The 25,552-nt window shown below is 46.1% G+C and overlaps 3 protein-coding genes across 5 annotated transcripts; 1 reads left to right on the top strand and 2 right to left on the bottom strand.

Moving 5' to 3' along the window:
* Positions 1–154: 154 nt before the first annotated feature.
* bud23 (BUD23 rRNA methyltransferase and ribosome maturation factor) lies at positions 155–4,445 on the bottom strand. Its single transcript, XM_084019432.1, has 12 exons — positions 4,264–4,445; positions 3,931–3,968; positions 3,451–3,546; positions 3,241–3,323; positions 2,676–2,772; positions 2,491–2,587; positions 2,331–2,381; positions 2,149–2,234; positions 1,862–1,907; positions 1,715–1,776; positions 696–785; positions 155–604 (listed from the first exon to the last, which is right to left on the bottom strand). The coding sequence occupies exons 1-12, from the start codon at positions 4,309–4,311 to the stop codon at positions 550–552; spliced, it is 849 nt and encodes a 282-aa protein (XP_083875558.1). The 5' UTR covers positions 4,312–4,445; the 3' UTR covers positions 155–549.
* Positions 4,446–4,997: 552 nt separating this feature from the next.
* On the top strand, positions 4,998–7,393 carry dnajc30b (DnaJ (Hsp40) homolog, subfamily C, member 30b). Its single transcript, XM_084020305.1, has one exon. It carries the CDS (start codon positions 5,013–5,015, stop codon positions 6,129–6,131), a length of 1,119 nt encoding a protein of 372 aa, XP_083876431.1. The 5' UTR covers positions 4,998–5,012; the 3' UTR covers positions 6,132–7,393.
* A 129-nt stretch (positions 7,394–7,522) lies between these two features.
* Positions 7,523–25,536, bottom strand: sh2b2 (SH2B adaptor protein 2). Of its 3 annotated transcripts, none has more exons than XM_084020303.1 (9): positions 25,342–25,535; positions 16,528–17,490; positions 13,644–13,745; positions 13,393–13,484; positions 12,984–13,084; positions 12,739–12,900; positions 12,440–12,642; positions 11,330–11,507; positions 7,523–9,713 (listed from the first exon to the last, which is right to left on the bottom strand). In XM_084020303.1, the coding sequence occupies exons 2-9, from the start codon at positions 17,458–17,460 to the stop codon at positions 9,379–9,381; spliced, it is 2,106 nt and encodes a 701-aa protein (XP_083876429.1). In that variant the 5' UTR covers positions 17,461–17,490; positions 25,342–25,535; the 3' UTR covers positions 7,523–9,378. The 3 variants fall into 3 exon arrangements, with proteins under 3 accessions (XP_083876429.1, XP_083876428.1, XP_083876430.1); XM_084020304.1 differs by lacking the exon at positions 7,523–9,713 and adding an exon at positions 11,016–11,224; XM_084020302.1 differs by having other exon boundaries at positions 12,440–12,900; positions 25,342–25,536.
* Positions 25,537–25,552: the final 16 nt, after the last annotated feature.

Below are 25,552 nucleotides of genomic sequence, written 5' to 3' on the forward strand. Positions count from 1 at the left end.
CTTTTTTGTAACCTTGATTAAATACATACAAATCTGCATATATACTGTATGTGTCATTTTGCATGTTTTTTGTAACATTGGATTGTGTCACAAACACATGGTGGTCGTTAGTTCAATTCCTTCTACATGGAAAAATAAACAGTTACTATAATACAAATCTCTGTTTGTATATTTTGATTGTATGTTTATTTTTAATAAACAGTTGAGCAGAGATAGAAAATGTGACATTTGATCATTTAGATAAAATTGTTTTAATTCTATGACATGTTGGTGCCGTCAACGCCGGCCGTCTCCGCTGTGAGCAGTGCAGATGTCTGTCCGTGTATTTGTCATCTTCCAGCCAACGTGAACATGGAGAGTGCAATCTTACCACCATTAGTGAGAAACAAACTGCCGAACACACCTAATGTGGAAAATGATTGGCCTTAACAGCGTTCTAGTCTTTGCATCTCATCCACTTGAATTAAGGAGCTTATGTCCAAACACTCTGCAGATGGAGGGTGTCGTGGTACAGACGAGAGCGCATGAACACACAGCTGCTCCAGTCACCTAGAAATTGGGTCTTCTCTGGCGTCCGGTGTATTTGGTGTCGGCTCGGACCTCCCTGTGGGCCGAAAAACACACAGAGAGAGAAGACGTCAACACGTGTTACACAACATCTAATCACAGGAGAGAATAAACAGTGTTGTACGTACCGTCCCTGTCTTCTCCTCCTCTCCTTCTTCTCAAAGACCCAATCTCGTCCCTTCTTCACCGATTTCCCCTTCATGTTTTTGAACCGGCACCTTCACAAAGACAAAGTGTCGCTGATTAGCTCATTTGAAATGCACCTCGTTCTTTGTGACAAACCCACCCACAACCTGTCGCTTCAACACCACCATGTAAAAGGCAGGAAAAGCTGCCTGACCAGGTTTGAAGTCAGGCAGGACAACGGACCTTTTCAGATTTCTCTTGGTCTTTAGGCCTCAGGAGGGCAGGTATCACTGAACCTGCACTTCAAGGCCAAGACCTGCTTTGAATGGCTCTTTTGATACAAACCAATAAGCAAACCAGCAATTAGAGATCATCTTAATCAGAGTAAATAGGGCTGCAACTGGACATGGGATGGTATGAAAAATGAATGACACGATTTTTCTGTTTAAAATTATAGCAATTCACGATATTATCCAGATAATCATCTAAATTAAAATAAGCATTTTTATTGCGTCACAGATGCAACATGTTTTAGTCATATTTTATAGGGAAAAGTAATTTAAATAGGATTATGATAAATCCTCTCCCTGCATAAATAAAAGATAAATAAATGTATATGTATGTATATTTATTTATCCTATGTAGTATCCTCTTTTAATTCACTCAGATTCCCGTTGTTGGAAGCAGAGAATAATAATAAAAACAACTGAACAAATATTATATATTTGTATAATAAATATAAAAATAAAAATAAAAATTACAAAAACTAAAACAATTAAATAAATGATATGGGTGTTAAAATTGCAATCTTTTGGTGCATCCACAAAATGCCTTGCACGTCCATTTCCAGCAGTAAGCACAATAAGAAAAACTCTTTATCCGACGCTCTATGACCTCAGGCTGCATCTCATCACATTTCATCTGTCTGAATAAAATAACTGAACCATGGAACAAACTCTGCTACTTCCAACCATGTAAACAGTTTAATCCAACGGTCACAATAAGCTGTGAATATCTTTACCTTTGTCCTGAATACTGGACCTGGTTTGAAACGCCTCTGTCTGACGTTTCTGATCCCAGTCCCTGAAGAGAACCAAGATCAGTGATTATACTGGAGATACATGAAATGCACACAATATTCACTAAAAGTAAGGGCTTTGTTTCTCACTTTGGGAAGGGCTCCTGTTACTCCAGCAAACAGACACAAGAAGAACCTGGAAACAAACCAGACGTGTGTGAGTGAAGGTTTAAATCAGGCTCGCCGTTTTAATGTGTGATCATTCATCACGAGGCTAACGTGACAAACACTCAATATGAATGTCATCATGTTCTCATTAGCCTTCTGCTGCAAGTACACTGCTGCTAATTTCACAGGCCATTAAGAAGGAATCAATTGCAGAAGGCTGCAGCGGAACATGTCAAAATAAAAGCTCAGCTCTTATGACTGGTACTGACTTCTTTGCCTTGGTGCTGTTGGGGTAATCCACCACCATGCCTCCACCGAAGCCTGCCCTCATGGCCTGCGTTGTGATCAACTCAAGCTTTAGAGAAGAAGGAAGAAGGAAGAAGAGGGCTGAAGGTCAGTAATCTGGACAAAACATCCCATTTCACATCCACCATGCAAAACGTTATTTCACCTGTTCTGAGTTCTCTGGATAGAGCTGGAAAACTGCTCGTGAGCCTCTTGACTGAAAGACAGAGAGCGAGGAGAAGTTAGTAACGGTCTTCATTGTAAAATAGGGTATCTGGATACTTGGATTTTTGCTAAATAAGTCAACACGAGTGATGAAACCTTACCAGAGAAGAGTAGAGCGTACTGAAGAATTTGTAGAGTCTCTTAGAAGGACTATGGCTCCTCTTGTCGGCATTACAGAGCCACTGCAGGGCAGAGATGCTGACAGGAAATAACGCAAAAGAGAAATAAATGACAAACATTTCAAAACTAATTTAAAACTTTTTTTTAAACATGCTTTGTTCTTTACCTGATGCAACCATCGAAGGTGCCGGGTCGAAAAGGCATCCCCTCTCCCATGTCCCCCACTAAAAGGTCTCCCTCTACTTCTCTGTCCAGGGCAACATCTGTCACAGGGAAGACGGGACTTGATCAATAGTTCAGAAATGTATCCACATCTCCTTCCTCCTCCACATCGTGGCGAGCGATCACCGAGCAGTTTTTTTAAATTATCCCGGTAATTAGTCTGCGTGAGAAACACTAGATGTGGCGTGTACTGCTTTGTCCTCTGACAATGTAAACAGACTGGTCTGTCTCAGTAACGGGCTGAATGTAAAGGAGGACTAAGCTGACTTGTTGTTCTATGGAGTGAAAAGGATTTATCATTCTGACTTCAGCAGAATATTTCCTTGTTCTTTTTTCCATATTTGCATGTTCTATTGTGGACCTTTTTGAAATGTTCTGTTAGTGCATATAAGAAATATGCCTTTTTCAAGCTGACAGTTAATTTTGATTGGAGCTTTATGTTTAATGAAGAATAAACTGATACTATATTGGTACATGGTCCTGTTTGAATGTAACGGCCTCAAACTGACCCAGCATTGCGGTGCTGATGTCAACTCCAACCCAGTAGTGTCCCTCCTCTGACAGGAAGTCTCCACTGAGACCGGAGCCGCACCTGAGAGACAGAAGACAGACAGTCAGTCAGACAGACAGACAGTCATTCGCATCACAAATGTACTTCTTTAGAGTTTTTTTTCCAAGGTAATAGAATAATACTGGATGTAACACAGTCACTCCCTCACCCGACGTCTAGCAGGAAGCATGGCTGTCCCTCGGGCAGGTTTAAAAGCTCTACGGCTCTCTCTGACATCTGCGTCTGGATCTCAATCATACGAGAGCTGTGGAGCAACAAAACACAGATTTCAGAGATGTTCTGGGTAAAACCCAGAAAGGAAACAAGAAACAAGCTCAACCTTTAAATGGGGGCAAATTGCAATCAGACTTGATGCTGCATTTAGACGGTTTAAAGCACATTTCTAACCACACAACTGATGAGACGCTGCCTCCACAGCAAATATGTAGAAAAGACAGGGAATTCACCATTATTTTATATTTAAACAGGGAAACACAGAATTGTAAATACTTTTATTCCAATGACGTTAAAGCATAAAGTAAATGTATACAGAAAACCTCGCTGACACACTGAAAGGCACTAAGGTAGATTTCCCTACAAACACACAAACAGTGACAGGAAGGTATTCACAAACAACACGCAGCCTCACTTCTGGGAGTATTTCTTTGCCTCGGCTTCATTGTAGAACTGCGGGGATGAGATCACAGCAGATTAAAAACACTTCAACAGGGCAGGTATCAAGCGGACTCCACTGGAGCCTCTTTATATCATCAATACAGGTGACTTTAATACACGAGCTAGAAACTAACGAGCTATTTGCACCGTTTAAACCAAACAATAGAGTAGTCAGCCTACACGTATTCAGCTCGCTGTTAAAATGCTGTCATAGTAAATCTGCGGGACCCTTAAAGGTCCAAACTGCTGCTGTTGCAACCGTTAGCATAGCAGCTAAAAGCTAGCTACCATAAACCGCGTCACTGACCACATCTGGAGGAGCCGTGTGTTCAGGCCGTCGGCAGCTGGAGGACATGGCTGTCCGTGTGTGTGTGGGGGTCGGCGAATAGATGGAGTCGATACGTGATATCAGTCCATAAACATGCCAAATGTTGTGATAGCCGACGGTCCACGCGTGAAGAGGAGTGACGTCAAAACGAGGCGACGGAAGGATTTCTTCTTCGTCGCGTTTTACAAAAGCAACCGAGCTCAACTTATAGCGCCACCTACTGCATACCCATATAGATATGCAGTATATTAAAATCATCAAATATATCATTAACGGAGTAACATTTCAATGCAACAAAACGCATATCATTCTTACACACTATAGTAATATAATAATAATAATAATAATAATAATAATAATAATAATAATAATAATAATAATAATAATAATAATAATAATCATAATAATAATGATTACAATAATTCGTTTACATAATCTTAGTTACACTTAAGTCTTTGTGTAAAAAAGATTTAGAAGTTAGGCCTATTGTATTGATTACAGAAATTACTTTTTTTTTAATTCTCAAAAGTTTGTTATGACACAACACTACTAGATACATAACCCTTCAGTCCATATTTAGGTTCCCCGTTCCCCGATTGGTCCGATTGGTCGGGTAAAATAAGTACTTCCTGTAAACATGGGCTCTTATTGGTTCTTTGTTGTGTGACGTAGCCTGGCCGGATGCTGAGTCTGTTTTCCGGCGTCGTCTTCACCGCTCCGCCGGTAAAATGGCAGAGGTCGGTCAGCGGCTCGGGAGCGGTGCTTACCGGCTGTCCGCTCTCAGAAACAGCCCGAGTCGACCCGTGAACACCCGGGAAAGTCCCGGATCTCTGCTGCTTAGCTGCACCATCGGGGACAGTCGGTTAAAAGAGCAATGGACGCGGGAACAACGTGAAGTTCAGCCAGCTGCAAGAATCAGAGCAACACAACGCAAATCAGAGAAAGTTTCCAAGACGAAAACAAGTCAAAGTAAACAGGGAAATGTGACTTTCTGTGCCGTATCGTTGGAGCCGGATTCATCCCGTTTTATCACAGAGAGCCTGCACATAGCTGGACTGCAGCCTCTCCTCCTGCCTGGTCGGATGACACCCTGGACCAGAGGAGCCGTCTCCATCAGCCCTGACACCTTCAGGTCCCCTCAGCAGCTCCGAGCTTTCTGCACCGTCATCCTCATTCTGGCAGAGCAGGGGTCAGAGAGGCCACGGCGTCTGAAGCTACACCCTGATACCTTTCAGCAGGCATGGAGCAGGAGCTACAGCTGGAGGAGGAGCGACAGCAGCTCAAAGGTCCCTCCGCTGCACAGAAGCAGGACGTCCTATTATGACATCCTCAAAGTGTCCCCCGGAGCCACGCAGTCCCAGATCAAGACGGCCTACTACAAGCAGTGCTTCATCTACCACCCTGACAAGAACCCAGAGAACGAGGAGGCCACCAGGCTTTTCTCTGAGATCAGCGAGGCCTACACCGTGCTGGGCAACATCAGCCTGAGGAGGAGGTACGACCGTGGGATTCTGAGCCAGTCAGACCTTCAAAGTGGGGCGAGACCATCCTCCAAAGAGACCATGAGCAAATCCACAGGCTCCCAGCAGCAGCAGCGGCCCCAGCACAGAGCCAAGCGCTTCTCCCACACCGGGGGGAAGACCCTGTTTGATTTTGATGCCTTTTATCAGGCTCACTACGGGGACCAGCTGCAGAGGGAGAGGGAGATGAGAGCCAGGAAGGAGCGCATGCAGGAGCAGCAGGAGGAGAGGCTTAGAACGTGGAGGAAGGGGAAAATGATGGAGATGACGGTGGCGATGCTGATCACCATGGCAGGCTTACTCTTCGTCAATCTGAGCAAGCCTTGAAATGGAAGCAGCAACCTGGTGCACGGCAACCTGCGGGGTTGCAACTCTCAGGGAGGGGGGGGGGATGGACAGGGAGGAGGCGCTACCTCAGAACATTGTGAAAGTGTTGAACAGCTTCTGAGAGGTGAAGATGATTACCTTCAGTGTGTTGCAGGAGTGTCATACGTCACCTCACAAACTGACCGTATCGAGCAGCTACTGAACTGTTCATGAAGAGGATCTGAAAAGCATTACCTGCACAAATGACTTGCACTTAGAAAAGGGATGCTGGGACAAAAAAACAGCAATGTCTTTTAGAAAACGGAACTCTGCCAACTTCATAGCAGGACGTGGGATTATTTAATCCTGGTCATTCTCAGTAAATAATCCCAAAAATCACCCAGTGTGGGTGGTTAGATTCAGAAAGTTTCAATCTTGTAAAAAGATTGTGCGTACGCATCATTGCAGTTTAGTCTTCATATCATCAACAGTTGAAGTTTCTTATTTATTCACAAGTGACAAGTTCATTTTAAATTCAGGTCTGTTCATTTAAATGCTGCACAAAGATGGAAAAAAATGTCACGCTGAGAAACTTACAATTCCTCTTCCTTTTCCTCAACTTGATCTGTAATGTATAAAATGACTTTGATGCTGGCAGTTTTGAGATTATTAGAAAAGTAACACACATTTCTATTCCTCCTACCATGTGTTTAAGTGTGTATGCTAACATACAAGATGACACAATATTTGTGAATTATGCATGAGATCAACTAAGCAAATATTAGTTTGTTTTTATTTTAATTTATCAATAATCATAGTAAATATGTAGTGGAAATTACCCACCAAGGTTTGTTTTTGTTTGTTTTTTGCTGCAGTGCTATGTCTGACCTCTAGAGGGCATCAGAGTACATATAAAATGATCTGGTCACTGCTGGAGTCCTGAGGGGGCTGAGTTTAACCTCCGTTTGGGACGTTGTTCATGCATTTAATGGAGTTCTCAGCCTGCTGACAGCTGCTGCTGCTGCTGCTGTTTATTTCCCTGAAGCTGCTACATATTAGAAATGATCAACATAACTGGGATTAAATGATGGTTCTTTGAACGGACTGAAGTGATCCTTGAACCAGGTTCACCAGCTCTCATAAATGTGTGAACTGACACTGAATGTATAACAACCCGGCGTGGTTTTGCGCTGCGACCTAATTATGAAACATGAAACCGTTTTAGTGAATGTAAACTGAAACATAAGAAAACCACAGGAATACATCGAGACCAGACAAGCGATGTCCCATCAGTTTAAGTAGCCCACTTAATCAGATTAATTTTGAACTCTTTGACTTTTCTGAGCCTTTAATCTCCAACACTTCAGGCTGAACCTCTTTATGAGTGAAGAACTGCAGGAACGCATGCAGGAGTTTGTTCACATTTTATTCACAGAAATATAAAGTAGTATGTCAAGTACATCACTTTGTACAAAATTGCACAGACTCTTCAAAACTCAGTCAGACAACAGAAAATGTAGCTTTAAGAAGTGTTAAGAAAATAAAAAGGAGGCATGGGCAATCTGTGATTATGAGGATGTTTCATCAGGAAGAATCAATCAATTGTACATAAATAAGACTCGGTAGGAAAAATGTCATTTACAACGGCTTAGGAATAAATATGTTTCAAAAATAGGATTCAAATTGGCACATGAACTGCTCCGTCTGCTCCTCACTATAGAAATCTCACCTCCGGAGCTAAATGGCCATGCTTGAAGAGACAGACGCCGACTCATGATATGTTTATTCTATCAGAACAAAAGTGTTGCATATGTTTGAAATGAGTCTCCTCTTCATGTGTGCAGATGTTTCTCACACGCTTTAAAGTCACTAAAACAATGAAACACGTGGAAATGAATACGTGTATTTCCCAAAATGTCAAACTCTTCCTTTAAGAGAACATTTGACCGTATTATTTACAGTATTTTATGATGTGAAATGTATTTTTTCTTTTGAATTGTCAACATAAAAAGCGTAAGCTTAGTACTCAGTAACAATGTCCCATCTTCCTATTAAAGCATGGCCATCTAGTGCCCTTCCTGTCCCGCTCTACCACCGCACCGGGCTGCACAACAGTACACAATACTGCCACCTCTCTAAAAAACACGTCTCCAGGCCCTCCGATAGCCTAAATGCTGGATTTGGTATAATAATATCTTCAAGGCATTACTTCAAAGTGAACTCTATTTAACAGCATATCTAATCTACAGGTTATTGATATGATAAGCTTGAATACAGAACCAGCAACTACACGGAGGGACCTGGGAAACCATGTTTTAGTAACGCTACTGTAGCACACCGATCATCAAAATACCTGGACTCTAAAACACCACACACTCATAGCAAAAGCCCAGTATGGCGGCAAAATGGAGCCACCCTGTGTGTGTGTGTGTGTGTGTGTGTGTGTGTGTGTGTATGCAAAGAGATGCAAGTTCAGCGTGTTTGAAGCAGAAACCGATGGTAAAGTCAGCTGCATTAGGTTTTTGGAGTTTTTGTGATGATGCAAGATGTCGACGCCATCCCCCTTGTCGCTATGGGAAACAGTCCGATGAACTCCAAGGTAATTGTCAGGCACTGAGACCCTTTTAGGCTGTACACGTTTAAGAAAACATCTCCGAGTGAACACACCCATGATTGGTGTTGTGATGTGGGAGCAGAGCAGGACGTGGTGGGGAACCCTGCGGGGACACGGAGGATGTCCGGGACTCAAAGCAGCTTTACAAACATGAATGTGATGCTCTCGGGAGCTCGGAGGAGCTCTGAGGGGAGGGACTGCTTCTTCAGGGTCATTTCAAACTCTCAATTCTTCAGGCGGGGTGGCGACACAGGGCTCTGCTCCCAGGGAACTGTGGGTAAGGGTGAACAGGAAGTGGTCAGACGAGAGGAATCAAAGCCATATGACTCCACTGGACCACTTCCTCTTGCTTTCTCCGCCTACTCATCTTCCCCGCTTCTCCACATCATCCTGTGGCCTTCTGTTTCTCTCCTCACTCACATTCTTGACGACTTGAGTTTGAAACAAAGCTGCGGAGGCCGAGGGATTCGTCAGCGTGGACACAATGCTCGCCGTGATCTCACCTCCCTTCTCAAATCAGAGAAACAGGAAATTGCCTCGAAAGAAAAACAAACAAACAGAACGACAGGCGATCCAGTGATTTGGATCGTTTTCCTCCTCAGCAGAGCGTCTTGTGTCACCTCCAACACAGGACAGAACTCTGCCCGGGGCCGTTCAGTAGAAAGAGTACTGGTTCTCCACTGCCCGGGCCCTGCGAGTCCCGTCAGCGTCATGGTAGTCCTCAGATCCACCACTAGAGGCCTCTAGCAGGCGTTCGGAGCTGTTGCTCCGGCTCTGTAACCCTCCTCCTACTCCTCCTCCAGTTCCTGGGTCGCTGCGGGAGAGGGAGGGAAGGGCCGTGGGTGAGGAGGAGGTGCTTGAGGAGAGCGGGGCATCAGGAGGGGGCCCTGCAGGTGCTGCCATCCCAGGAGGATGGAGAGCTGGCGGGACTGAATCTGTCCGGCAGCCTGCTTCTCTGGGTGGGGTGAGGACCGGAGGCACAGTCACATCTGTAGCAGAAGAAGAAGAAGAAGAAGAAGAAGAAGAAGAAGAAGAAGAAGAAGAGGGATAATGTAGATGAATCTGTGCTGCTGATAATTGTTGGTTTACACTGGAGAGCAAAGAGGCTCCTTCATAGAGCCGCATGTAAACGGAGGCAGTGTGGGCCTCCGTTATTATGCTTTCTCTTGGTGGGCGACAACATCGACAACACTGGTGCCAAAGACACGCCTGAGCAGTATATCAGTGGAGCCTTTTACACGCTGAATCAAACCCTCCGTCTGTGGAGCTGTGTGTCTGGGTGTGTGGAGGTCCAGCAGACAGAAGGCCTCTTTGTGACCACCAGGGTGGGTTGGGGCCCGAGTCTCGGCCTGCATGCAAAACTCCTGTGGTATAATCGCCCCCTCACTCTCCTGTACAGGAGGGCATTCATCCCCTGCCAGGAGAGCGTGGGGCAGGAGCAGTGTGAGTATGGAGGGAGGGGGGGGGGGGGGGGTTCAGTGAGTTTTAGCTTTGCTTCCTCCGCCCATGAGGACAAAACTCTCTCCATCAACACATTTAACTTTCTTGGAGTTTTGCCCTCCATTATCCTTTGGTTTTTAAGAACAATCGTCAAATTGAGTTCTTTTTTTAAAACTACACCACAAATTATTCCCAAAGTCTTGGACATGTTAAGGTTTAAAGCTGAATAGGTATAAAAGGTATAGCATGTAACAATTTCCTAAAAGCAAAGCAATAAATAGACTGATGACTAATAATCCCAGTAGTTGTGTGGTGGTGTCTGCATCGACAGAGTGCTTGACTTTTGTTTTCTTATTCTGCTGTGTTTGAGGCATTTCTGGGTGTATTAGCTTATTGCAGATATATTGTGTCAGTGTGTATTTTAGCCCTCAAGGAACCGATATGTCCTCATCACTTCATATGGGGACACAGAGTAATCATTATCATATTACTATATTCAAGTGTCAAAAAATAATAAATAAGTCCAAGCAAACATTTCTAGGAATGTCTTATTAGAAATGATCTCAGGAAACAAAGCATTTTGACTTTAATGGTTTAAACTCAGTGAGTCAGAATGCAGCAGAACACCAGAGCTCTGGAACGAAGCAGCAAAATGAAACGCAGCCATCGTTCATGTTAGATATTATTATTTATTTTATCTCTGTGAGTGTCTTCCATGACAAAAGGCCCATCATGCTAGAAGGTGATCTCTGTGGACACCTCAGGGAATTTCCCACAGAGCTTTGGTCCCTTACAGGCCCAATTTCAGTCATTTGCTGCATAATCGCAAATATGCTCACGTGAGATTCAGCATGACTGAGGGGGTTTCAGTCTGCACAAGAGCTGATGGCCATAATTTGGGCCTGCAGCGGAGAGAGGAAGTGAAACCAGGGCGGACCGCTGTGTGTTCAGACTCTGCATCAGTTCTCATGAGGCGGAGAGATGGAAAGTTGTTGGCCAGATCTAAGTGCTGATATTCTTTCACTTTCAACCTGAGCAGAGGTTTAATCAGCCAGAATATCTGAAAACACCATCGCATGTTAAAAAGAATAACATTACAGTGTCTTGACATGAACCGTTTGATTCAAACAATGAAAGCGGCTGGAAGCCTTCGTGTGGTGAGTACCTGTGGTGGTGGAGCTTCGCTGCACTTGTACGTAGGAGCGTAACGTGATGTCAGCAGAGCCTCCGGACTCCAGGGGGATGGGGTGGGCGTGGAAGTGTCTCAACATGTCCGACACGGTGTGGAACCACAAGTGGTGGACGTGGCACTGCCCGTTCTCGTTCACGGACAAACGCAAATGCTGGGAGGGAGAAGGAAGGGAAAGAGGGGGGTGACAGGAATTAATATCACAGAGGGATGAAGCAGGAGGGATACATGGTAACAGAGGGGTTGAGGAGGAAAGAAAAAGACACAGTGAACGCCTGAAACAGACAAACCAAGACAGAGGTCAGGACTTTATCTGAGCGGCGTCTTGCTGTGGGAGCAGAGCGACAGAATGCCAAGGTTGACACCAGAGGAAGAGGCGGCAGCTGACGCTTCCTCAACACTGCCGGCTGGCAGGATGTGATACGCAGGGATCTTGTTACATAAGAACACAGAACGTTGACATTACTGCATCTTTTCCAGGGCCTGAACAACTCGGCCTGCTGGGAGCTGCAGTGGCTGCAACCCAAAACGCCCCGAGAACAAGCGTGAGTTCAACTGTGAGGAGAGATTAAAGGTTGAGGAGGTGATTCTATTCAGAAACACTTTCCGTTGTATGATGTGAAATCCTCCTAACATGCCGATAACAATGACTACATTAAATGCTCTGACATAAAAAAAAAAAAAAAAATGCCATCTGTGGCCGTGGCAGGACTGTACAAACCTCGTCCAATCAAAAAAGTCGGGCCGGAGAAAACCTCAATGAAGGGGGCGGGGCATTTTCAGTGCCCCGCGATGCGTTCAAAGTCTCTGTGTTTTTTCCAAATGACCTACTCTGCCTTTAATGTATTCTAAGTTCAGTTAATTCATTATTTTCAATCATTTCATCAACGACGATTTTGATTGTTTTGTCTGTTGGTTCCAAGGGAGGGAGAAGTGGTAAGAGGGGTTGAGGAGGAAAGAAAAAGACGAGGGTCTGTCTCGTTTTTTTATTTTCCAAACTTAATTGAATATATAAATCGTGCTGTTTAAACATCCACATAAATACACTGTAAATGAACAGAGGGAGTGATCCGACCGTCAGCTCACCTTGGCTTTGCCTTGAAAGTTGAAGGTGAGGACGTACTCTCCCGGCCGCGTCTCGCTCTGACGAATCACAAAGAGCCCGTGGCTTCTGGCTCCGCCCGCCAGCACCAACTGAGCCGCCCGCACGCGGGACAGCGTCCCATGGAACCATGGGTAACCCACCAGGCTGGCGTCGGCGTCCGGCTCTTTCGCTCCTTCACTGCCACCTGAGTCAAAATAAATCAGTGTTGTTTCCCCTCCATCTGCAAACTTTGTCTGTGGTTTTGAGTTCTTCTGGCGAGATAAGGAAATGTTTGTGTTACCTGCAGAAGAGTTGGAGCCCTGGGCCTCGGGGGACTGGAGGAAGCGCTCTAAAGGCATGTGGGATGGGTGCTGGGTGAAGGGGGGTTCCCTGCAACGCACTGAGGGGGCGCTGTAATGCTCGGCTGCCGTAGGACACGACCGCTCCGGAGCAGGATACACACCTAAACACATCGTTTTATATTTTTAATTCGTACAAATACGATTTTAACGGAAAAGATGCTGCAAAAAAAAGAGTCTTGCTCACCCTCAGACAGCAGCTCGCAGCTGCAGGAGGTCACCATGGAGCAGTCTTTGGAGGCCTGACCATGAGGACACGACGCCAGCTCGATGTCATCGCCGCTGTCCCTGTACGCAAGCAGGCGGTCACGAGAACCGCAAGAGCGTATACACACGTGTGCAAACAAACATCAGACTAACACACTAACACACATCCAAGTCCTACAAACACCACCCAAATAATGTGTTTACGTCCCGGGCTGCACCGACCCATAGCTGAGGAGGAATGTCCGCCCATGTTTGTGCTACAGCGAGCTGTCAAAATCTCCACTAATTTGATGATTAATGACTGTGTGTGTTTCCCCTCTTTCCTCTTTCCCATCCACCTCTCTTCTCTCCATCTTCAGCCAACAGCAAATATTTATCTGGTGGTTTACCCGGGGTCTATGCAGTCCTGGATGTCGGCGACCCAGGAGTTTTTCTGCAGCGAGTCGATGGTTTCCAGGATGTACTCTCCCCCGTTTTCCACCTGTGGAAAGAGCCAAACACAGCGATCACACTGAGCTCCGTTCAGAGGACCGCATTGGGCCACGGAGCAGAGCCGGACCTGCTTTCTACCAACAGCATATCTGAAAGTGAGGCAGGTGCACGCGTGTTAATGTGGTGGTGGAATGGTTGCAGGTTCTACCTTAAGAACGAACGTGTTGTCTTTGTCGGGCATCTCCAGCGGCATGGTGGTCCTCACCTCCACGATGGCCGACAGAGGGATGCTCACTTTGGGCTTTGAGGACTGGACATGCAAACAGACAGAATTAAAAGTCACATTTAACTGTACAAAACGATGTACAGGAAGAAAAAAAAACAATACACTTCATTACAAACCACACCCGGATGAAGCTGAGTATCTGAGTTATACCAGTGATCTTTGATTATTGCATTTTTATTTAGGAAACACTTCTAATGTTGGGAGTCCCTGCTTTAACTGATGATCACAGTGAACTGTGAAACACATTTAACTTTACGTTTTCACGCCTGCTCAATAAAACGAAATGGCATCACTCTCTGGGGTCATGTCATTTTACACCAGTATAATTTCCCCCCCGAAAAACAGAATAAGTAATTATGAATGGTCCAACGTTTAAATTAAATCCTGTAGGAAGCTAGTGCACCACTTGTAAAATTATAAACTTTGTATTTGACTACAAACAGCCCCGAATAGAGCTTTTAATTAGAGGTACAGGTTTAAATAGTCCCTCTTCACCCTCTGCTTTTAGTGTGAAACACACCCAACTTCTCCAGAGCCTCAGACTCATAATTAAGGGGCAACATGGAGTCTGACATCATCGGTATGAACTATAACCCCCGTCTCTTGAGATCAAAGCATTCAAATGAAATAAAGAGTTTGCAGAAGAAGATGTTGTTATGCAGTCTCCAGATCCTCACTGCGTTCCCCGTCTCAGCGCTTATTCCCGCTGACTGACTGTCACAAACATAAAACCGTCTACAAGCAAACATCCTGGCCTCAGTTTGCCCTCTGCAGAGAGTTGGACGGTAATCTCAACAGAGTGTGTGTTGAGGTGGTGAGCTGCGTGTGTGTCGGGAGAGGGAAGGAGGCCGAGTGATGGTCTGGCAGAGGCTTATCAGCTGATCTGTCTGGAGCGACACATCTCATCTTTATCTGCCCGTGCAGCTGGCTGCCATCCACGCCCACCGCTTCTTTCTCTGGATCAGATGTCAAAAACCCACTTCCTGTATTCAACCATTTGATCATTTCCTGTCCACCGAGGACGCCACAAGCCCAATCTCAGTGGGACCAGTCTGTTAAATGGGTGCAAACCAGTGACTGTATGTGGAAATGAGTGTCGTTAGTACAATTCTGTCATGTGGGCTTTTTGATTCAAACAGACTCAGTCCACCCAAATTACATTTAAATAAACAACATTTTCTCACTCATTGCTAACAGATTCTTCTTCTTCTGTTTTTATTCGTCCATGATTAGAGATGTTTGTTTTTAGCCTATTTACACACTGAGCAGACACGCAGCAACATTAGCATTAATGCCATGTTTCCAGTCCTTTTAGCTCCGTGTTTGGTCTCTTTGTGTGTCTTCAGCTGCCAAACACTCCGCTACGTTCATCGGCTGCTCTCTAACTGTGAAGGGGAGGTGAGAGGGAAGCTGTTCCCTCTCACATAACACATAGTATTTGATCTATTGTTGAACAAATATTGATTAGTGCAGCTTTAAATTACATTTTACAATTCAACCAAGATGGAGATCTCAGAGATGGAGATCTCAAAACCCAAAGTAGCTCAATGATTACATTATGGAAGCCCTTAGAGGCGAGGGGTCAACATTCCCGAGGGTCGTCTCGGGGATCTGCCGCGTCATAAAGCAGACGGTTGGCGTGCTGCAGCCGGCAGATCGATGGCTCCGACGGGGACGGAGCCACGGCCAGTCAGCCAGTCCAGGACTGAGATTTGACGAGTCACTTTATCTTTTCCGACACTGTTGACGCTGCACTGTTATGATTTGTAAGAGCTGAATAGTGATAAAACAAGTTGGTGTCTGCGGGGCAGGCCCGTCGCCACGCCTGTGTTTAATCAATGTGTCACTGAAGCTGCAAGCGCTGCTCTGAAGTTTCTCTTAATCTCAGCTCATCATTTCCCCACGTGGAACCCGAAGTTAATAGAAGCGAACAGATGAAACACACAGTTATTACGTTTGGTTTTCCATGTTCCCCTTGTGGCTCTCTCCCAGTTCAGCAGTTTGTGAGTGCAATCAATATTTATTTTTTGCACATGAAAGATAATCTTAGAGATCCGCTGCCTCTTACAGAAATCAATGTAACAGCTTCCTCTTCCTCTCTGTCTCTCTCCCCCCTCCCACGCCTGCCTCCCACCTGTCCTCCCCCCCCCCCTCCCCCCTCCTCTCCACAGGCTTATCCCCACATTCCCACCAGCCACGATCAAAGGACAGTGGCAGATTTACACACACTCAGCTGCACTGCCTCATGGCCTTCTTAAGGTCAGGGGCAATGATCTGGAAATCCCATATAGACGAATGTGAAGTGTGCATGCATGCACGTGATTGTGTGTGGATCGACTTCACTCCGGGTCAGAGGGGTTTCTATTATCAGGCTCCTCTCCATCTGGGATGTAAGAAGGGCTGCAACTTATTAATACTTTTTATGTTTACGGGTTAATCATTTTTTCCAATCAATATGTGAGTTTAATGGATGATTAGACTGGTTTAAGGGTTGGAACTTGTCCCCACAGCATGCTCTAAACAGTGACTCGACAAAACCACTTCCTCACTGCACCTGGGGAAAATAAACTGCTACGATAGAAGATGATGATGAAGTTTAACAACGTTTGAGGAGCATTTTTAAGTGACTCCGAATCCCGATAAGGGCTGTGAATGTAAACAGTATTTAAAGTGGGATTGTGGCTGTCATATGTTTAAAATGTGTTCCATGGGTGGCTGGAAAGCTCTAGATGGACTTGTTGTTGATAAATCATCCATTAAGCCACTATGCACTATGACTGTGCTCCTCGTCTGTGTGTTTGTGTACCTTGGGTGGTACGTAGAACTCCAGCAGGAACTTCTCGCCTCCTTCCTCCCTCTTCGTCTTCCTCAGCAGCAGGCGGCACTTCTGCCACTGTGCGGCGCCCATACAGTTTGTGTCATCAGCCACCATGTACCTCAACGCTCCCTCCCTCTGGATCTCCAGCATCTCAGCCTTGTGGCCCTGGGACCCCCTGGGAAGCCTCAGCTTTTGGGACCACCTCTCTCCCCCTGCGGCCTCCCCTCCTGCTCCTCCTCCTCCTCCTCCCCCCACTCCTCCCCCATTAGCCCTCCTGGCTCCAGAAGGGCCGTCGGGTTCGGGGGAGGCCCGTCTGTGCCACATCTCCTTCACCCCGTCCACCACACAGAGGCTCATGTTCCGAAGGGAGAAGCCCTTCTTGAAGCGAGCCTTTGGGTGACTGACCGACACGTCCTCCGAGCTGCGGGACTGTCCTAAAGCAGACACCTTGTGGTTCACCAGGGGGCCTCGGGAGGCGGTGGTGCCAGTGCCTCCCCCATCTATGCCTCCCCCTCCACTGTCCATGCTGTCCAGGGATTCACTTGAGGCCCCTGCGTCCTTGCGTCTCTGGTAAAGGTCGTGACCGTAGGACAGCGGGCAGCCCTGGATTCCCAGGAAAGGAACGATGCTGTATTTGGGCGCCGCGTTGGAGCCGTCCTCCCCCGGCGAGGACGCCTGGCTCTCCCGGGCTTGGGTCAGCGCTGCAGAGAAGCAGTCCAGGAAGTGGTGGGCAAAGTGCTGTGAGAAGCTGGCATCGGCGCCGGGCGAGTCGTAGCACGGGTTCTCCGACAGGAAGCGCTGGAACTTGTCGGCGAAGTCTGCAGCGGAGGCTCTGGCATGGAGCTCACAGAACTCTCGCCAGTCTGGCAGTGGGCACGAGGAGGAGAGCTCCGGGCTACCGGGCACCGCCGCTCCGTTCATCACTGGGCCATGCCACCCACCGAGGAGAGGCTGGAGAGGAGGAGGAGGAGAGCAGAGTCAGTGTGGGTGAAAGGGAAAGCTCCTGGCTTTGGATCAGATAAACAACAGTTGTGTGATGGTGCAAAGAATACAAGACGTGTGAATGAAGCAGCCTGCTGAACCAGCATACATCATAAAAACATTGCCATATCCCAGCATGTAAACTGTGATAGGAGCTAAGAAATAAAACAAGCTTGCTTTCAGTTTTATTTTCAGATAATCCAAATGCATTCATTTCTGAGAATTATGTCAATTAAGAACAAAATCACCAGATTTGGAGATATGTGTGGACATGAGATCTGCACTGCCAAGAAATAATGCATCTTGAATACATCCATTGGTTTATAAGAAGCCAAAACTCAACATACAGAGTTTAAACAAACAGTGGAATGACGCCATGACCACGCAGCCCTCGCTGGGAACTACAAGCCCAACAATCTGTGACGGCTGGAGATCAAATACAGGACCGGCATGTCATTCAAGGTTTGAAAGCAGCTCATGAACATTCAGTGTGATGAGGAAGAGGAATCCTCCAGAAGTTATCAAGTGAGTCGTGTCAGAGACTAGCAGCTCCTCTCTATGGCCCATCCGTCTCCCCCACTGTTGTTTTTCTACATAAAGAGTTTTTTTCAGACCACTCATCCTTACATTCCCATGCTCCCTGGCATGTGTGTGTGTTTGCATGACTCAGCCCTCGGCTCTGCCTCCCTCTCAGAGCCAAACCTCATCACAGCTCCGACAACTCTCACCACCATTGTGTCAGCGGCAACGTCCAGGGCCGGTTTTCACCCCCTCTCCTTCGCTCCGACTCATCGGTGACTAACACAGGGGACGGCGTCGCACAATCAAACACATGTTGGTTTGATTATCATTGTCTGTAAATCACGCGGATAAAAGGATGTCATCTGAGTTGGCAGCCGAGGAAGGCAAACACTCCCCAAGCTGTGAAAGCTTTATCTCAGAGCTGCTGCTTCTCCTGGCAGCGCTCACAATCTACACTCACATGTCTGCTCCATGAATGCATTTGCATGGCAGCGTTCTGTATTGAAGCAGCCATGTGGGGCGTCTTTTAATGAAGGATTAGGGGCGAAAAAAACAACCCTGTCCACTTAAATTAAGTCTGACACACACATTTAACCACAAGTCAGTCTCTCTCTCTTCCATTGGCTCGTCTTTGCTTCCCCACAGATGTGAAAGAAAGAACATGCCAGATCAGAGAGAAGATAATGATGAGAGGAAGTACACAGGAGCCCGGCTCTTTGAAAAACCATCTTGTGTGCCGCTGTCGGAGTTTCAGAGGAATGCTGTGATGGATGGAGACACTAGAAAAGGAAAGGGTGGGATTAGAGAATAATAATGAAAGAAAAGCAGCAAAGGAAATGTCTCCCTTATCTGTGTGGATGTCCCAGAGGAACCTCAAGGGCCAATACTGTGGTCACGTAGCTTTATTTGATTTCACCTAGCGTGCACAAGTGGGCGGACGGGGATGTCAAACTAAGCTGTTTTGATTGGACGCATAATAGCTCCGTGTTGTTGTTGTTGTTGTTGTTGTTGTTGTTGTTCACCGGTGCTGAATCCCAACCAAAGGTCCCGAGATGGGAGCGCTTTCATAACCCGTCGCCAGGTGACAGGAATACATCTTGACAGGTTTTAGACTCTTGGAGCAAAGAAAAAGAACGAGACGAGTTGTGTGAATTTGTGACGCTGATCGTATCAAACTGATGATAAACACAGATCTCTGTTTGTAATAGCTTAATTTATGGTTAAAGTCCCAGTCGGCAACATTTGTTTGATCATATTCACTGAAGCACTATGCTCCGGTTTTAGAAAAAAAAGCGCACCTCTACATGCACGTAGAGCCTGTTGTTTGTTTTGCAAAATATCAACAAAGCCCGGCTCATCCTGTCCAATCAGCACGCAGGGCTGTGTTCGTGCACACAGAGCCCCTCCCCCCTCGGGTCAGTCCACTAGCACAGGGGGGAGGTGGAGGGAAGTAGCAACAAGCTTCCAATTCATTGTTAAAAACCAAAACGAGGAGATCCAAAACAACCAAGGAAAAGAAAACACCGGTGGAAAAGAAGGAAAAAAAGAAAGATGGCGACGGTGCCCGTGATAAAAACCAGTCAACATCGGACCCGCATTTCAAAGGTAGCGTGATCTAAGGGATTTCAAAGGGCACGGAGTCGAGGGGGAGGAGCTCGGTGGTCGTGGGGGAGGAGCTCGGTGGTCATGGGGGAGGAGCTCGGTGGTCGTGGGGGAGGAGCGTGAGAGTTGTAAACATTCAAAATCTGACAGTGCCCTCGATCTGCCGGACTTGCCGACTGGGACTTTAAGAAATCATTTAGCCAGTCATAAGGCATTAATAGCAACTTTTGGGTTGCCAAGTGGTAAAAAAGAAGTGCCTTTCACTGGTTGGACAGTGTGACCACTAAGGAGGCAGACAAGTAAAGATCTGAAGCTTCTAAGCAACTGAATACCTGCAGTGATTATGAAGTTTCACCGCGACTGAAGACGAGATTGTAAATATATAACACTGATTTTAATGTTCAGATATTTTACTTTGAAAATCACGAAGAAAGCTACAGAGGATCTGGACCCAGATAGACTTATAAATGACTTAATATTTATTAGAAAGTGATTACAAACATTTAAAACGGGTTTATAACTAAATAAAAAGAAGAAACATTGAAGATTTTTCACAACCTGGCAACCCAAAATGTGTTCTTATGGCTAAATAAATGTTTAAATAACCATGAATAAAGTTAATAGTTACATCTTAAAACAGATTTTATATGAAGTTATTAGAACGTGTGAAGAGAGTTGATCAAACCAAAATCACTTTCATTCATGAATCCATGACTTCATTCATCCAAACATTCATTCATTCATTCATTTCCCACCAGCTTTGTGAGATAAACTATTGTTGTAATAGTTGCTCTCCTTAATAGTTGTGTGTGTGTGTGTGTGTGTGTGTGTGTGTGTGTGTGTGTGTGTGTGTGTGTGTGTGTGTGTGTGTGTGTGTGTGTGTGTGTGTGTGTGTGTGCAGTGAGGAAGTCAATACCCATTCAGCTATTTAAAACCTGCACTGGGCCAACTTTCCACGCATTCAGCAGAAAAACAACAACACGGTGAGGTGCGTTCCTCAAAAATCCTGTCCTTCCGCAAAGATGAGGATGTGTCTCTCTCAAGGATACTAACTGAACACCACACCACACCCGCCCACACACACACACACACACACACACACACACACACACACCGAGTCAGCATGAAACTTAAGCCGTGAGACGCTGGAGGAAGTGGACAGCATTCAGGTTTTTCTGAGGCTCAGCAGACTGAAGCAGACTACATACTGCGAAGTACACAATAAACTATACTGTGTACTTCGCAGGATGTACACAGTATAGTTTAAAGGAGTATAAAGGAACCAATGACTAGTAGCGGTGGGGGAAAGTAGATTTACTCAAGTACAATTCTAAGATACTTGAACATGAGTATTTCCATGCTCCTGATACGTTACGCTGTTACTTGAATTCAGAGGGAAATGTGTATGTTGTACTTTTTACTTCACTATCACCTATATTTGACATTTCCACAGATGAAACCAGTTGTTTCCAGCCTGTCTGGCTTGCAGCTGCTCATGATAGAGTTGTGTTTGGTTGGGTAATACTGTATGTCATGTTTCAGATGTCTTTGAGTCAAGAATGATTTACTACATAACAAAAGCAAAGGTGAGAGAAAGTAAGAGAGAGAACTGAACAGATCCATATTGTGACCCTTGGAGGAGCCTGACCCCCATGTTGAGAACCATTGGACTGAAAACTGGATGTAAAGCAGTAATAATGTCTATAGTATAATAATATACTAATGGTTGAGTACTTTCATTGTTTATATTTTCAACCTACTCATTTTCTTAACAGCTCTTGAAAGTCTTTCCTGACTTCCAGAAGTTACAGCCGGCCCTGTTTGCTGTGGTCTATCAGCGATGCTGGGAAACCTGCAGCCAGCGGGGGCAGCAGAGGGTCAGACGGCAGGTACCCTTCAGGACTTCATGTTGAGCTTCTTAACAAACTGCTCAAACAATAACAAACTTTATTTTAGCTCTGTCTTTGTATATTCCCCTAAACGTTGTTTATTGCTTCTTTAAGTGCATGTTACCTGACTACCTATAAGTAGGAATGCATTTCACTTGTAACATTTTCACATTGTCGATATGTATTTTTCCGTAAGTAAAGGATCTGGATATTTTCCCCCACAGGAGGGGGGGGGGGGGGCATGTTTTTGCTCTATAGGCCAGCTGCTAAAACAATCAGTGTGTGGAGGTGGAGCAGACAAGGGGAACGTAAAGAAAGACGAGGGGGAGCAGAGCCACCATGCAGACTCACATCCATACGACTCCCCTCGGTCTTCATTAGAGCCATTGATGGACTGAAGTACAAAAACAAAAAAAAAACTGAGGGGAGTCCCTGTTTCTGTGCTTTATCTGTTATAAAAATCTACCACTGTGCCCCCCGCCCTCCTCCTCCTCCTCCTGCTGCTCCGTTCCCCAGGGGAGCAGCGCTGATATCTCTGTCAGATGGTTGGGAGTTGTGTCTGTAACAGTAAACTGACCGGGGAGGAGATGGAAGTAACATTACTGTGCAGGAGGAAGCTATCAAGTCAAGCCTGCAAAACCCATCATACCAGATACGTCCACCTTGTGGAGCCCTCCCAGGACTGAGCCAACAACCATACGTGGGATCCGTCCCCGTCGTTATGGGTGCAGACCGAGGACACGACACGGTGGCCAAGCGTAACGGATGTCCAGGACTTGTGTTTTTAAAGCCGTGTACACAAACCTCCGTGCACTCCCAGAGAGATAAACACGTGTATAGTTCACCAGGCTCCGCATCCAAACAAGCACGTTGCTGAGTGAGTGCTGCTCCATGCCAGCAGCACGCCCTCACTGATTGGCTGATGAGGATGATTGCTGATGTTGTCCCCCCCCCCCCCCGGGGGGAGTTTGGGCCCAGCCATGTTTTCTAAGATTAGCCTGCTCCACAGCACACAGCTAGCAGCACACTCAGTCATTCCAGCGCTCCACATACACCACGTCGCCAAGGCGACGCCAATATCCATATCCATTCATTATTTGTTCTTCTATAAGATTAACACAAGGGCTTGTTTGGGCCTGGTCGGTGTTACTCTTTTGTCTATGCTATCTTACATGTCTATTTGTTAATGATATGTGTAATACAGTTTTAAATGTCATCTGTGTGTCATTTTGTTTAATATGTTGTTTAATTTGGTTAATTAAGACAACTGTAATACATAAAACTACCACCGGTCAAAATAACTAATTTGTACTGGGGGAAGTTAATCCTGGACAACCAGGACTCCAAGACTAGAATCAAAATAGTGATTTAAAGACTCAATATGGAGCACGAACGTAGATGACAGAGAGGCAGAAAGCCACACAAACATGCTGAAGGAGGACGGACGGAAAGAAAAGCAGCCGGTGAGACCAAAGGATGCAGAGACGGAGACATGAAGATGTCCGATAGAGAGGATGAGTGACGGGATCAGATGTGTCGACAGGAGGAGGAGTTCAGCAGTCATTTAGACCCCTTCTTCTTTAAGATCTGTCCACTTCAGAGCAGCCGGTCAGTGACCTTTGACCTGACCCCTGATAACCCTGACCCTCCCGGATCAGATCTGAATCTTGTCTGGAGAGTTTGAATCAGTCGCAAAAAAAGAAAAAAGACCCTTCATGAAAGGTGGAGACACTCCTGATCCAGACGCTGACACACCCGGCTGCACAAAGCCATCAGTGTGTGTGTGTGTGTGTGTGTGTGTGTGTGTGTGTGTGTGTGTGTGTGTGTGTGTGTGTGTGTGTGCAGACAGATGCAAGCAGTGATAATACACCAGACATGATGAAAAGATGAGATTCCTGAGACTGAAGACAAACAACCTGCTGGTGGGTTTTTCACCATGTATAGCAGGGCCTCATGGTGTAGATATATGCACATTCATTAATGTGTCCTCTCCGCCGGCAGCCTCCTCCCTCCTGGTTCCTCTGGCGAGCAGTGACAACGTAAATATTGAGTGAGCTCAGGCATCCATATGGCAGCCAGTGATAAAGGACGCAACGCGTGGGAGACGCACATTCCGCCGCCGACTTCCATTTCCTGCCTCTCGCCGCCGGGTCTAACTAATTTCACAGATGACCACAGGCCTCTGCAGAGGAGGAATACTGACAACCTGTGTGAGCATCAAGGGTGTCCGTTTCTGGAACAGAAGGGTTTTTTAATTTGATAACGCCGAGTGAAGCCGGTGTTAAAAGAAAAAAACAAAAAATCACTCTGCAGAGTGATTGTTTAGTTCATCCATCATGAGGATGGATGACATGTATCATCTATGCAACTTATTCAACTGTTCGGCATCATTTACCTCCGTGGTGTTGGATGCTGTTGCCCAGTTTTGGAGTGGTCATTATCAACTTGTGTATGTCAATTATTTTCATGATTTTATGTTTTAGTGAAATATTTTGGTGTATTATCGTTAACTCGCTTGTACGTAGGGCCGGAATTTAAAAAAAACGTATTAATCTGTTGATCATTTTTAAGAGCAGTTTTTCAGAATTGAGTAGCTGACAGAGCTGACATCCTGCCAAACAGTTTGATAAATGACTCCAAAGTTAGACATTAAACGATAATGCAATGTTTTGTCAGCTGCCTTTCTGTTGATTGATTCATTGTTTCAACACAATGTATTTCAGGCCGCTGCCTTCCATTAGGTCACTATAAAACCATGTGGCCTTCAGGGACCAACATCACAATGATGTAAATGCATATATATATATATATATAACACATTTTTACATTATGTTGGTTCTCTGCATTTGTTCTTGTTATTCTGTCTTCTTTAAGTCACCATGGAATCAGAACGTGTTGTCAGAGTATCATCAGAATATCACAGCCTATACAACATGTCTTACTCATGTGTTGCATTACACAGTAAGGTGGTCTGATTCGTCCAGTATATGATGGCATACTGTTTGAGCTCAAGTATGAAAAAGTGATGGATTTACTGGGTTTTAGAGGGACGCTGCTTAGAGATCACAATGAAATCACATGAAATATAGAATGAACTATTGGATGGAAACCAGAATGACTCGGTGCCAGAGCTGCAGAGTGTTATCATGACAGTGACGTAGAGGCCTGTGTGACAGCAGGCCTGTATCCTGATACAATCAGTCTGATCGGGCTTCATATTAAGCAACTGTCTCGTGTAGCCTTTAAAGAGACACATGAGAGGAAGTCTAGCAGACCCGGACCAGGCCTGCTGCGGCCCGGGGGCCGATGTAAAGCCAGCGGCGCTGTGCGGGCTGCGTACAGGATTCATGAATGGGGACCGTCCGCAGCCTCCTGCTCAATGAGCTCCGGGTCCACACGGCACGGATGAATGGGGAGCCCGCGTGCACAGTCACGAGTCGGCACGCTGATCCTGGATCATCTGGAGACGGGCCTATATGTGCATCACATCACATCGGGCCCCTGAGCCGCCCGGTGACGGACCACGCTTTACCCCTCAAGGCTATTCATGGATTACCGGAAAGCCCCTTTTACACCGCGACCCTCCAAACACCCCAACACAAGGAGCCGACTGCACTTCTCTGCGGGAGGCTGCCTGCGCACCCAAAACACAGCAGCCTCCCTTCCTCTCCTCCTCCTCCTCCTCCTCCTCCTCAGCACCCGGAGGTCGCTTGTTGTCACTCCACCTGCACATGAAAAGGCTCCGCAAGATGTCGAACACAGTGAGGATGCTCCGGACGCTCAGAAATAAGAAATGACCAGCTCTCACCTCAATGCAGGGCTGGCTTCATGACGCTGCCGCTCTGGGGGGTCCTGGTTTTTGTGTGAAGCTGGTTTCTTATTCGGATGGATGGAACATGGCTTCCCCTTTCCTCTCCGTCTGGTCTCCTCCCCGGTTTATACGCGCTCACAGGCGGCCAGCTCGCCCTCCATCGCTCCGCCCGACGCACCGCGCTGCTGCACCAGCGACAAGTCACACA

The sequence above is a fragment of the Eutrigla gurnardus genome (genome assembly GCF_963514095.1).
Source record: "Eutrigla gurnardus genome assembly, chromosome: 10".
Lineage (NCBI taxonomy): Eukaryota > Metazoa > Chordata > Actinopteri > Perciformes > Triglidae > Eutrigla > Eutrigla gurnardus.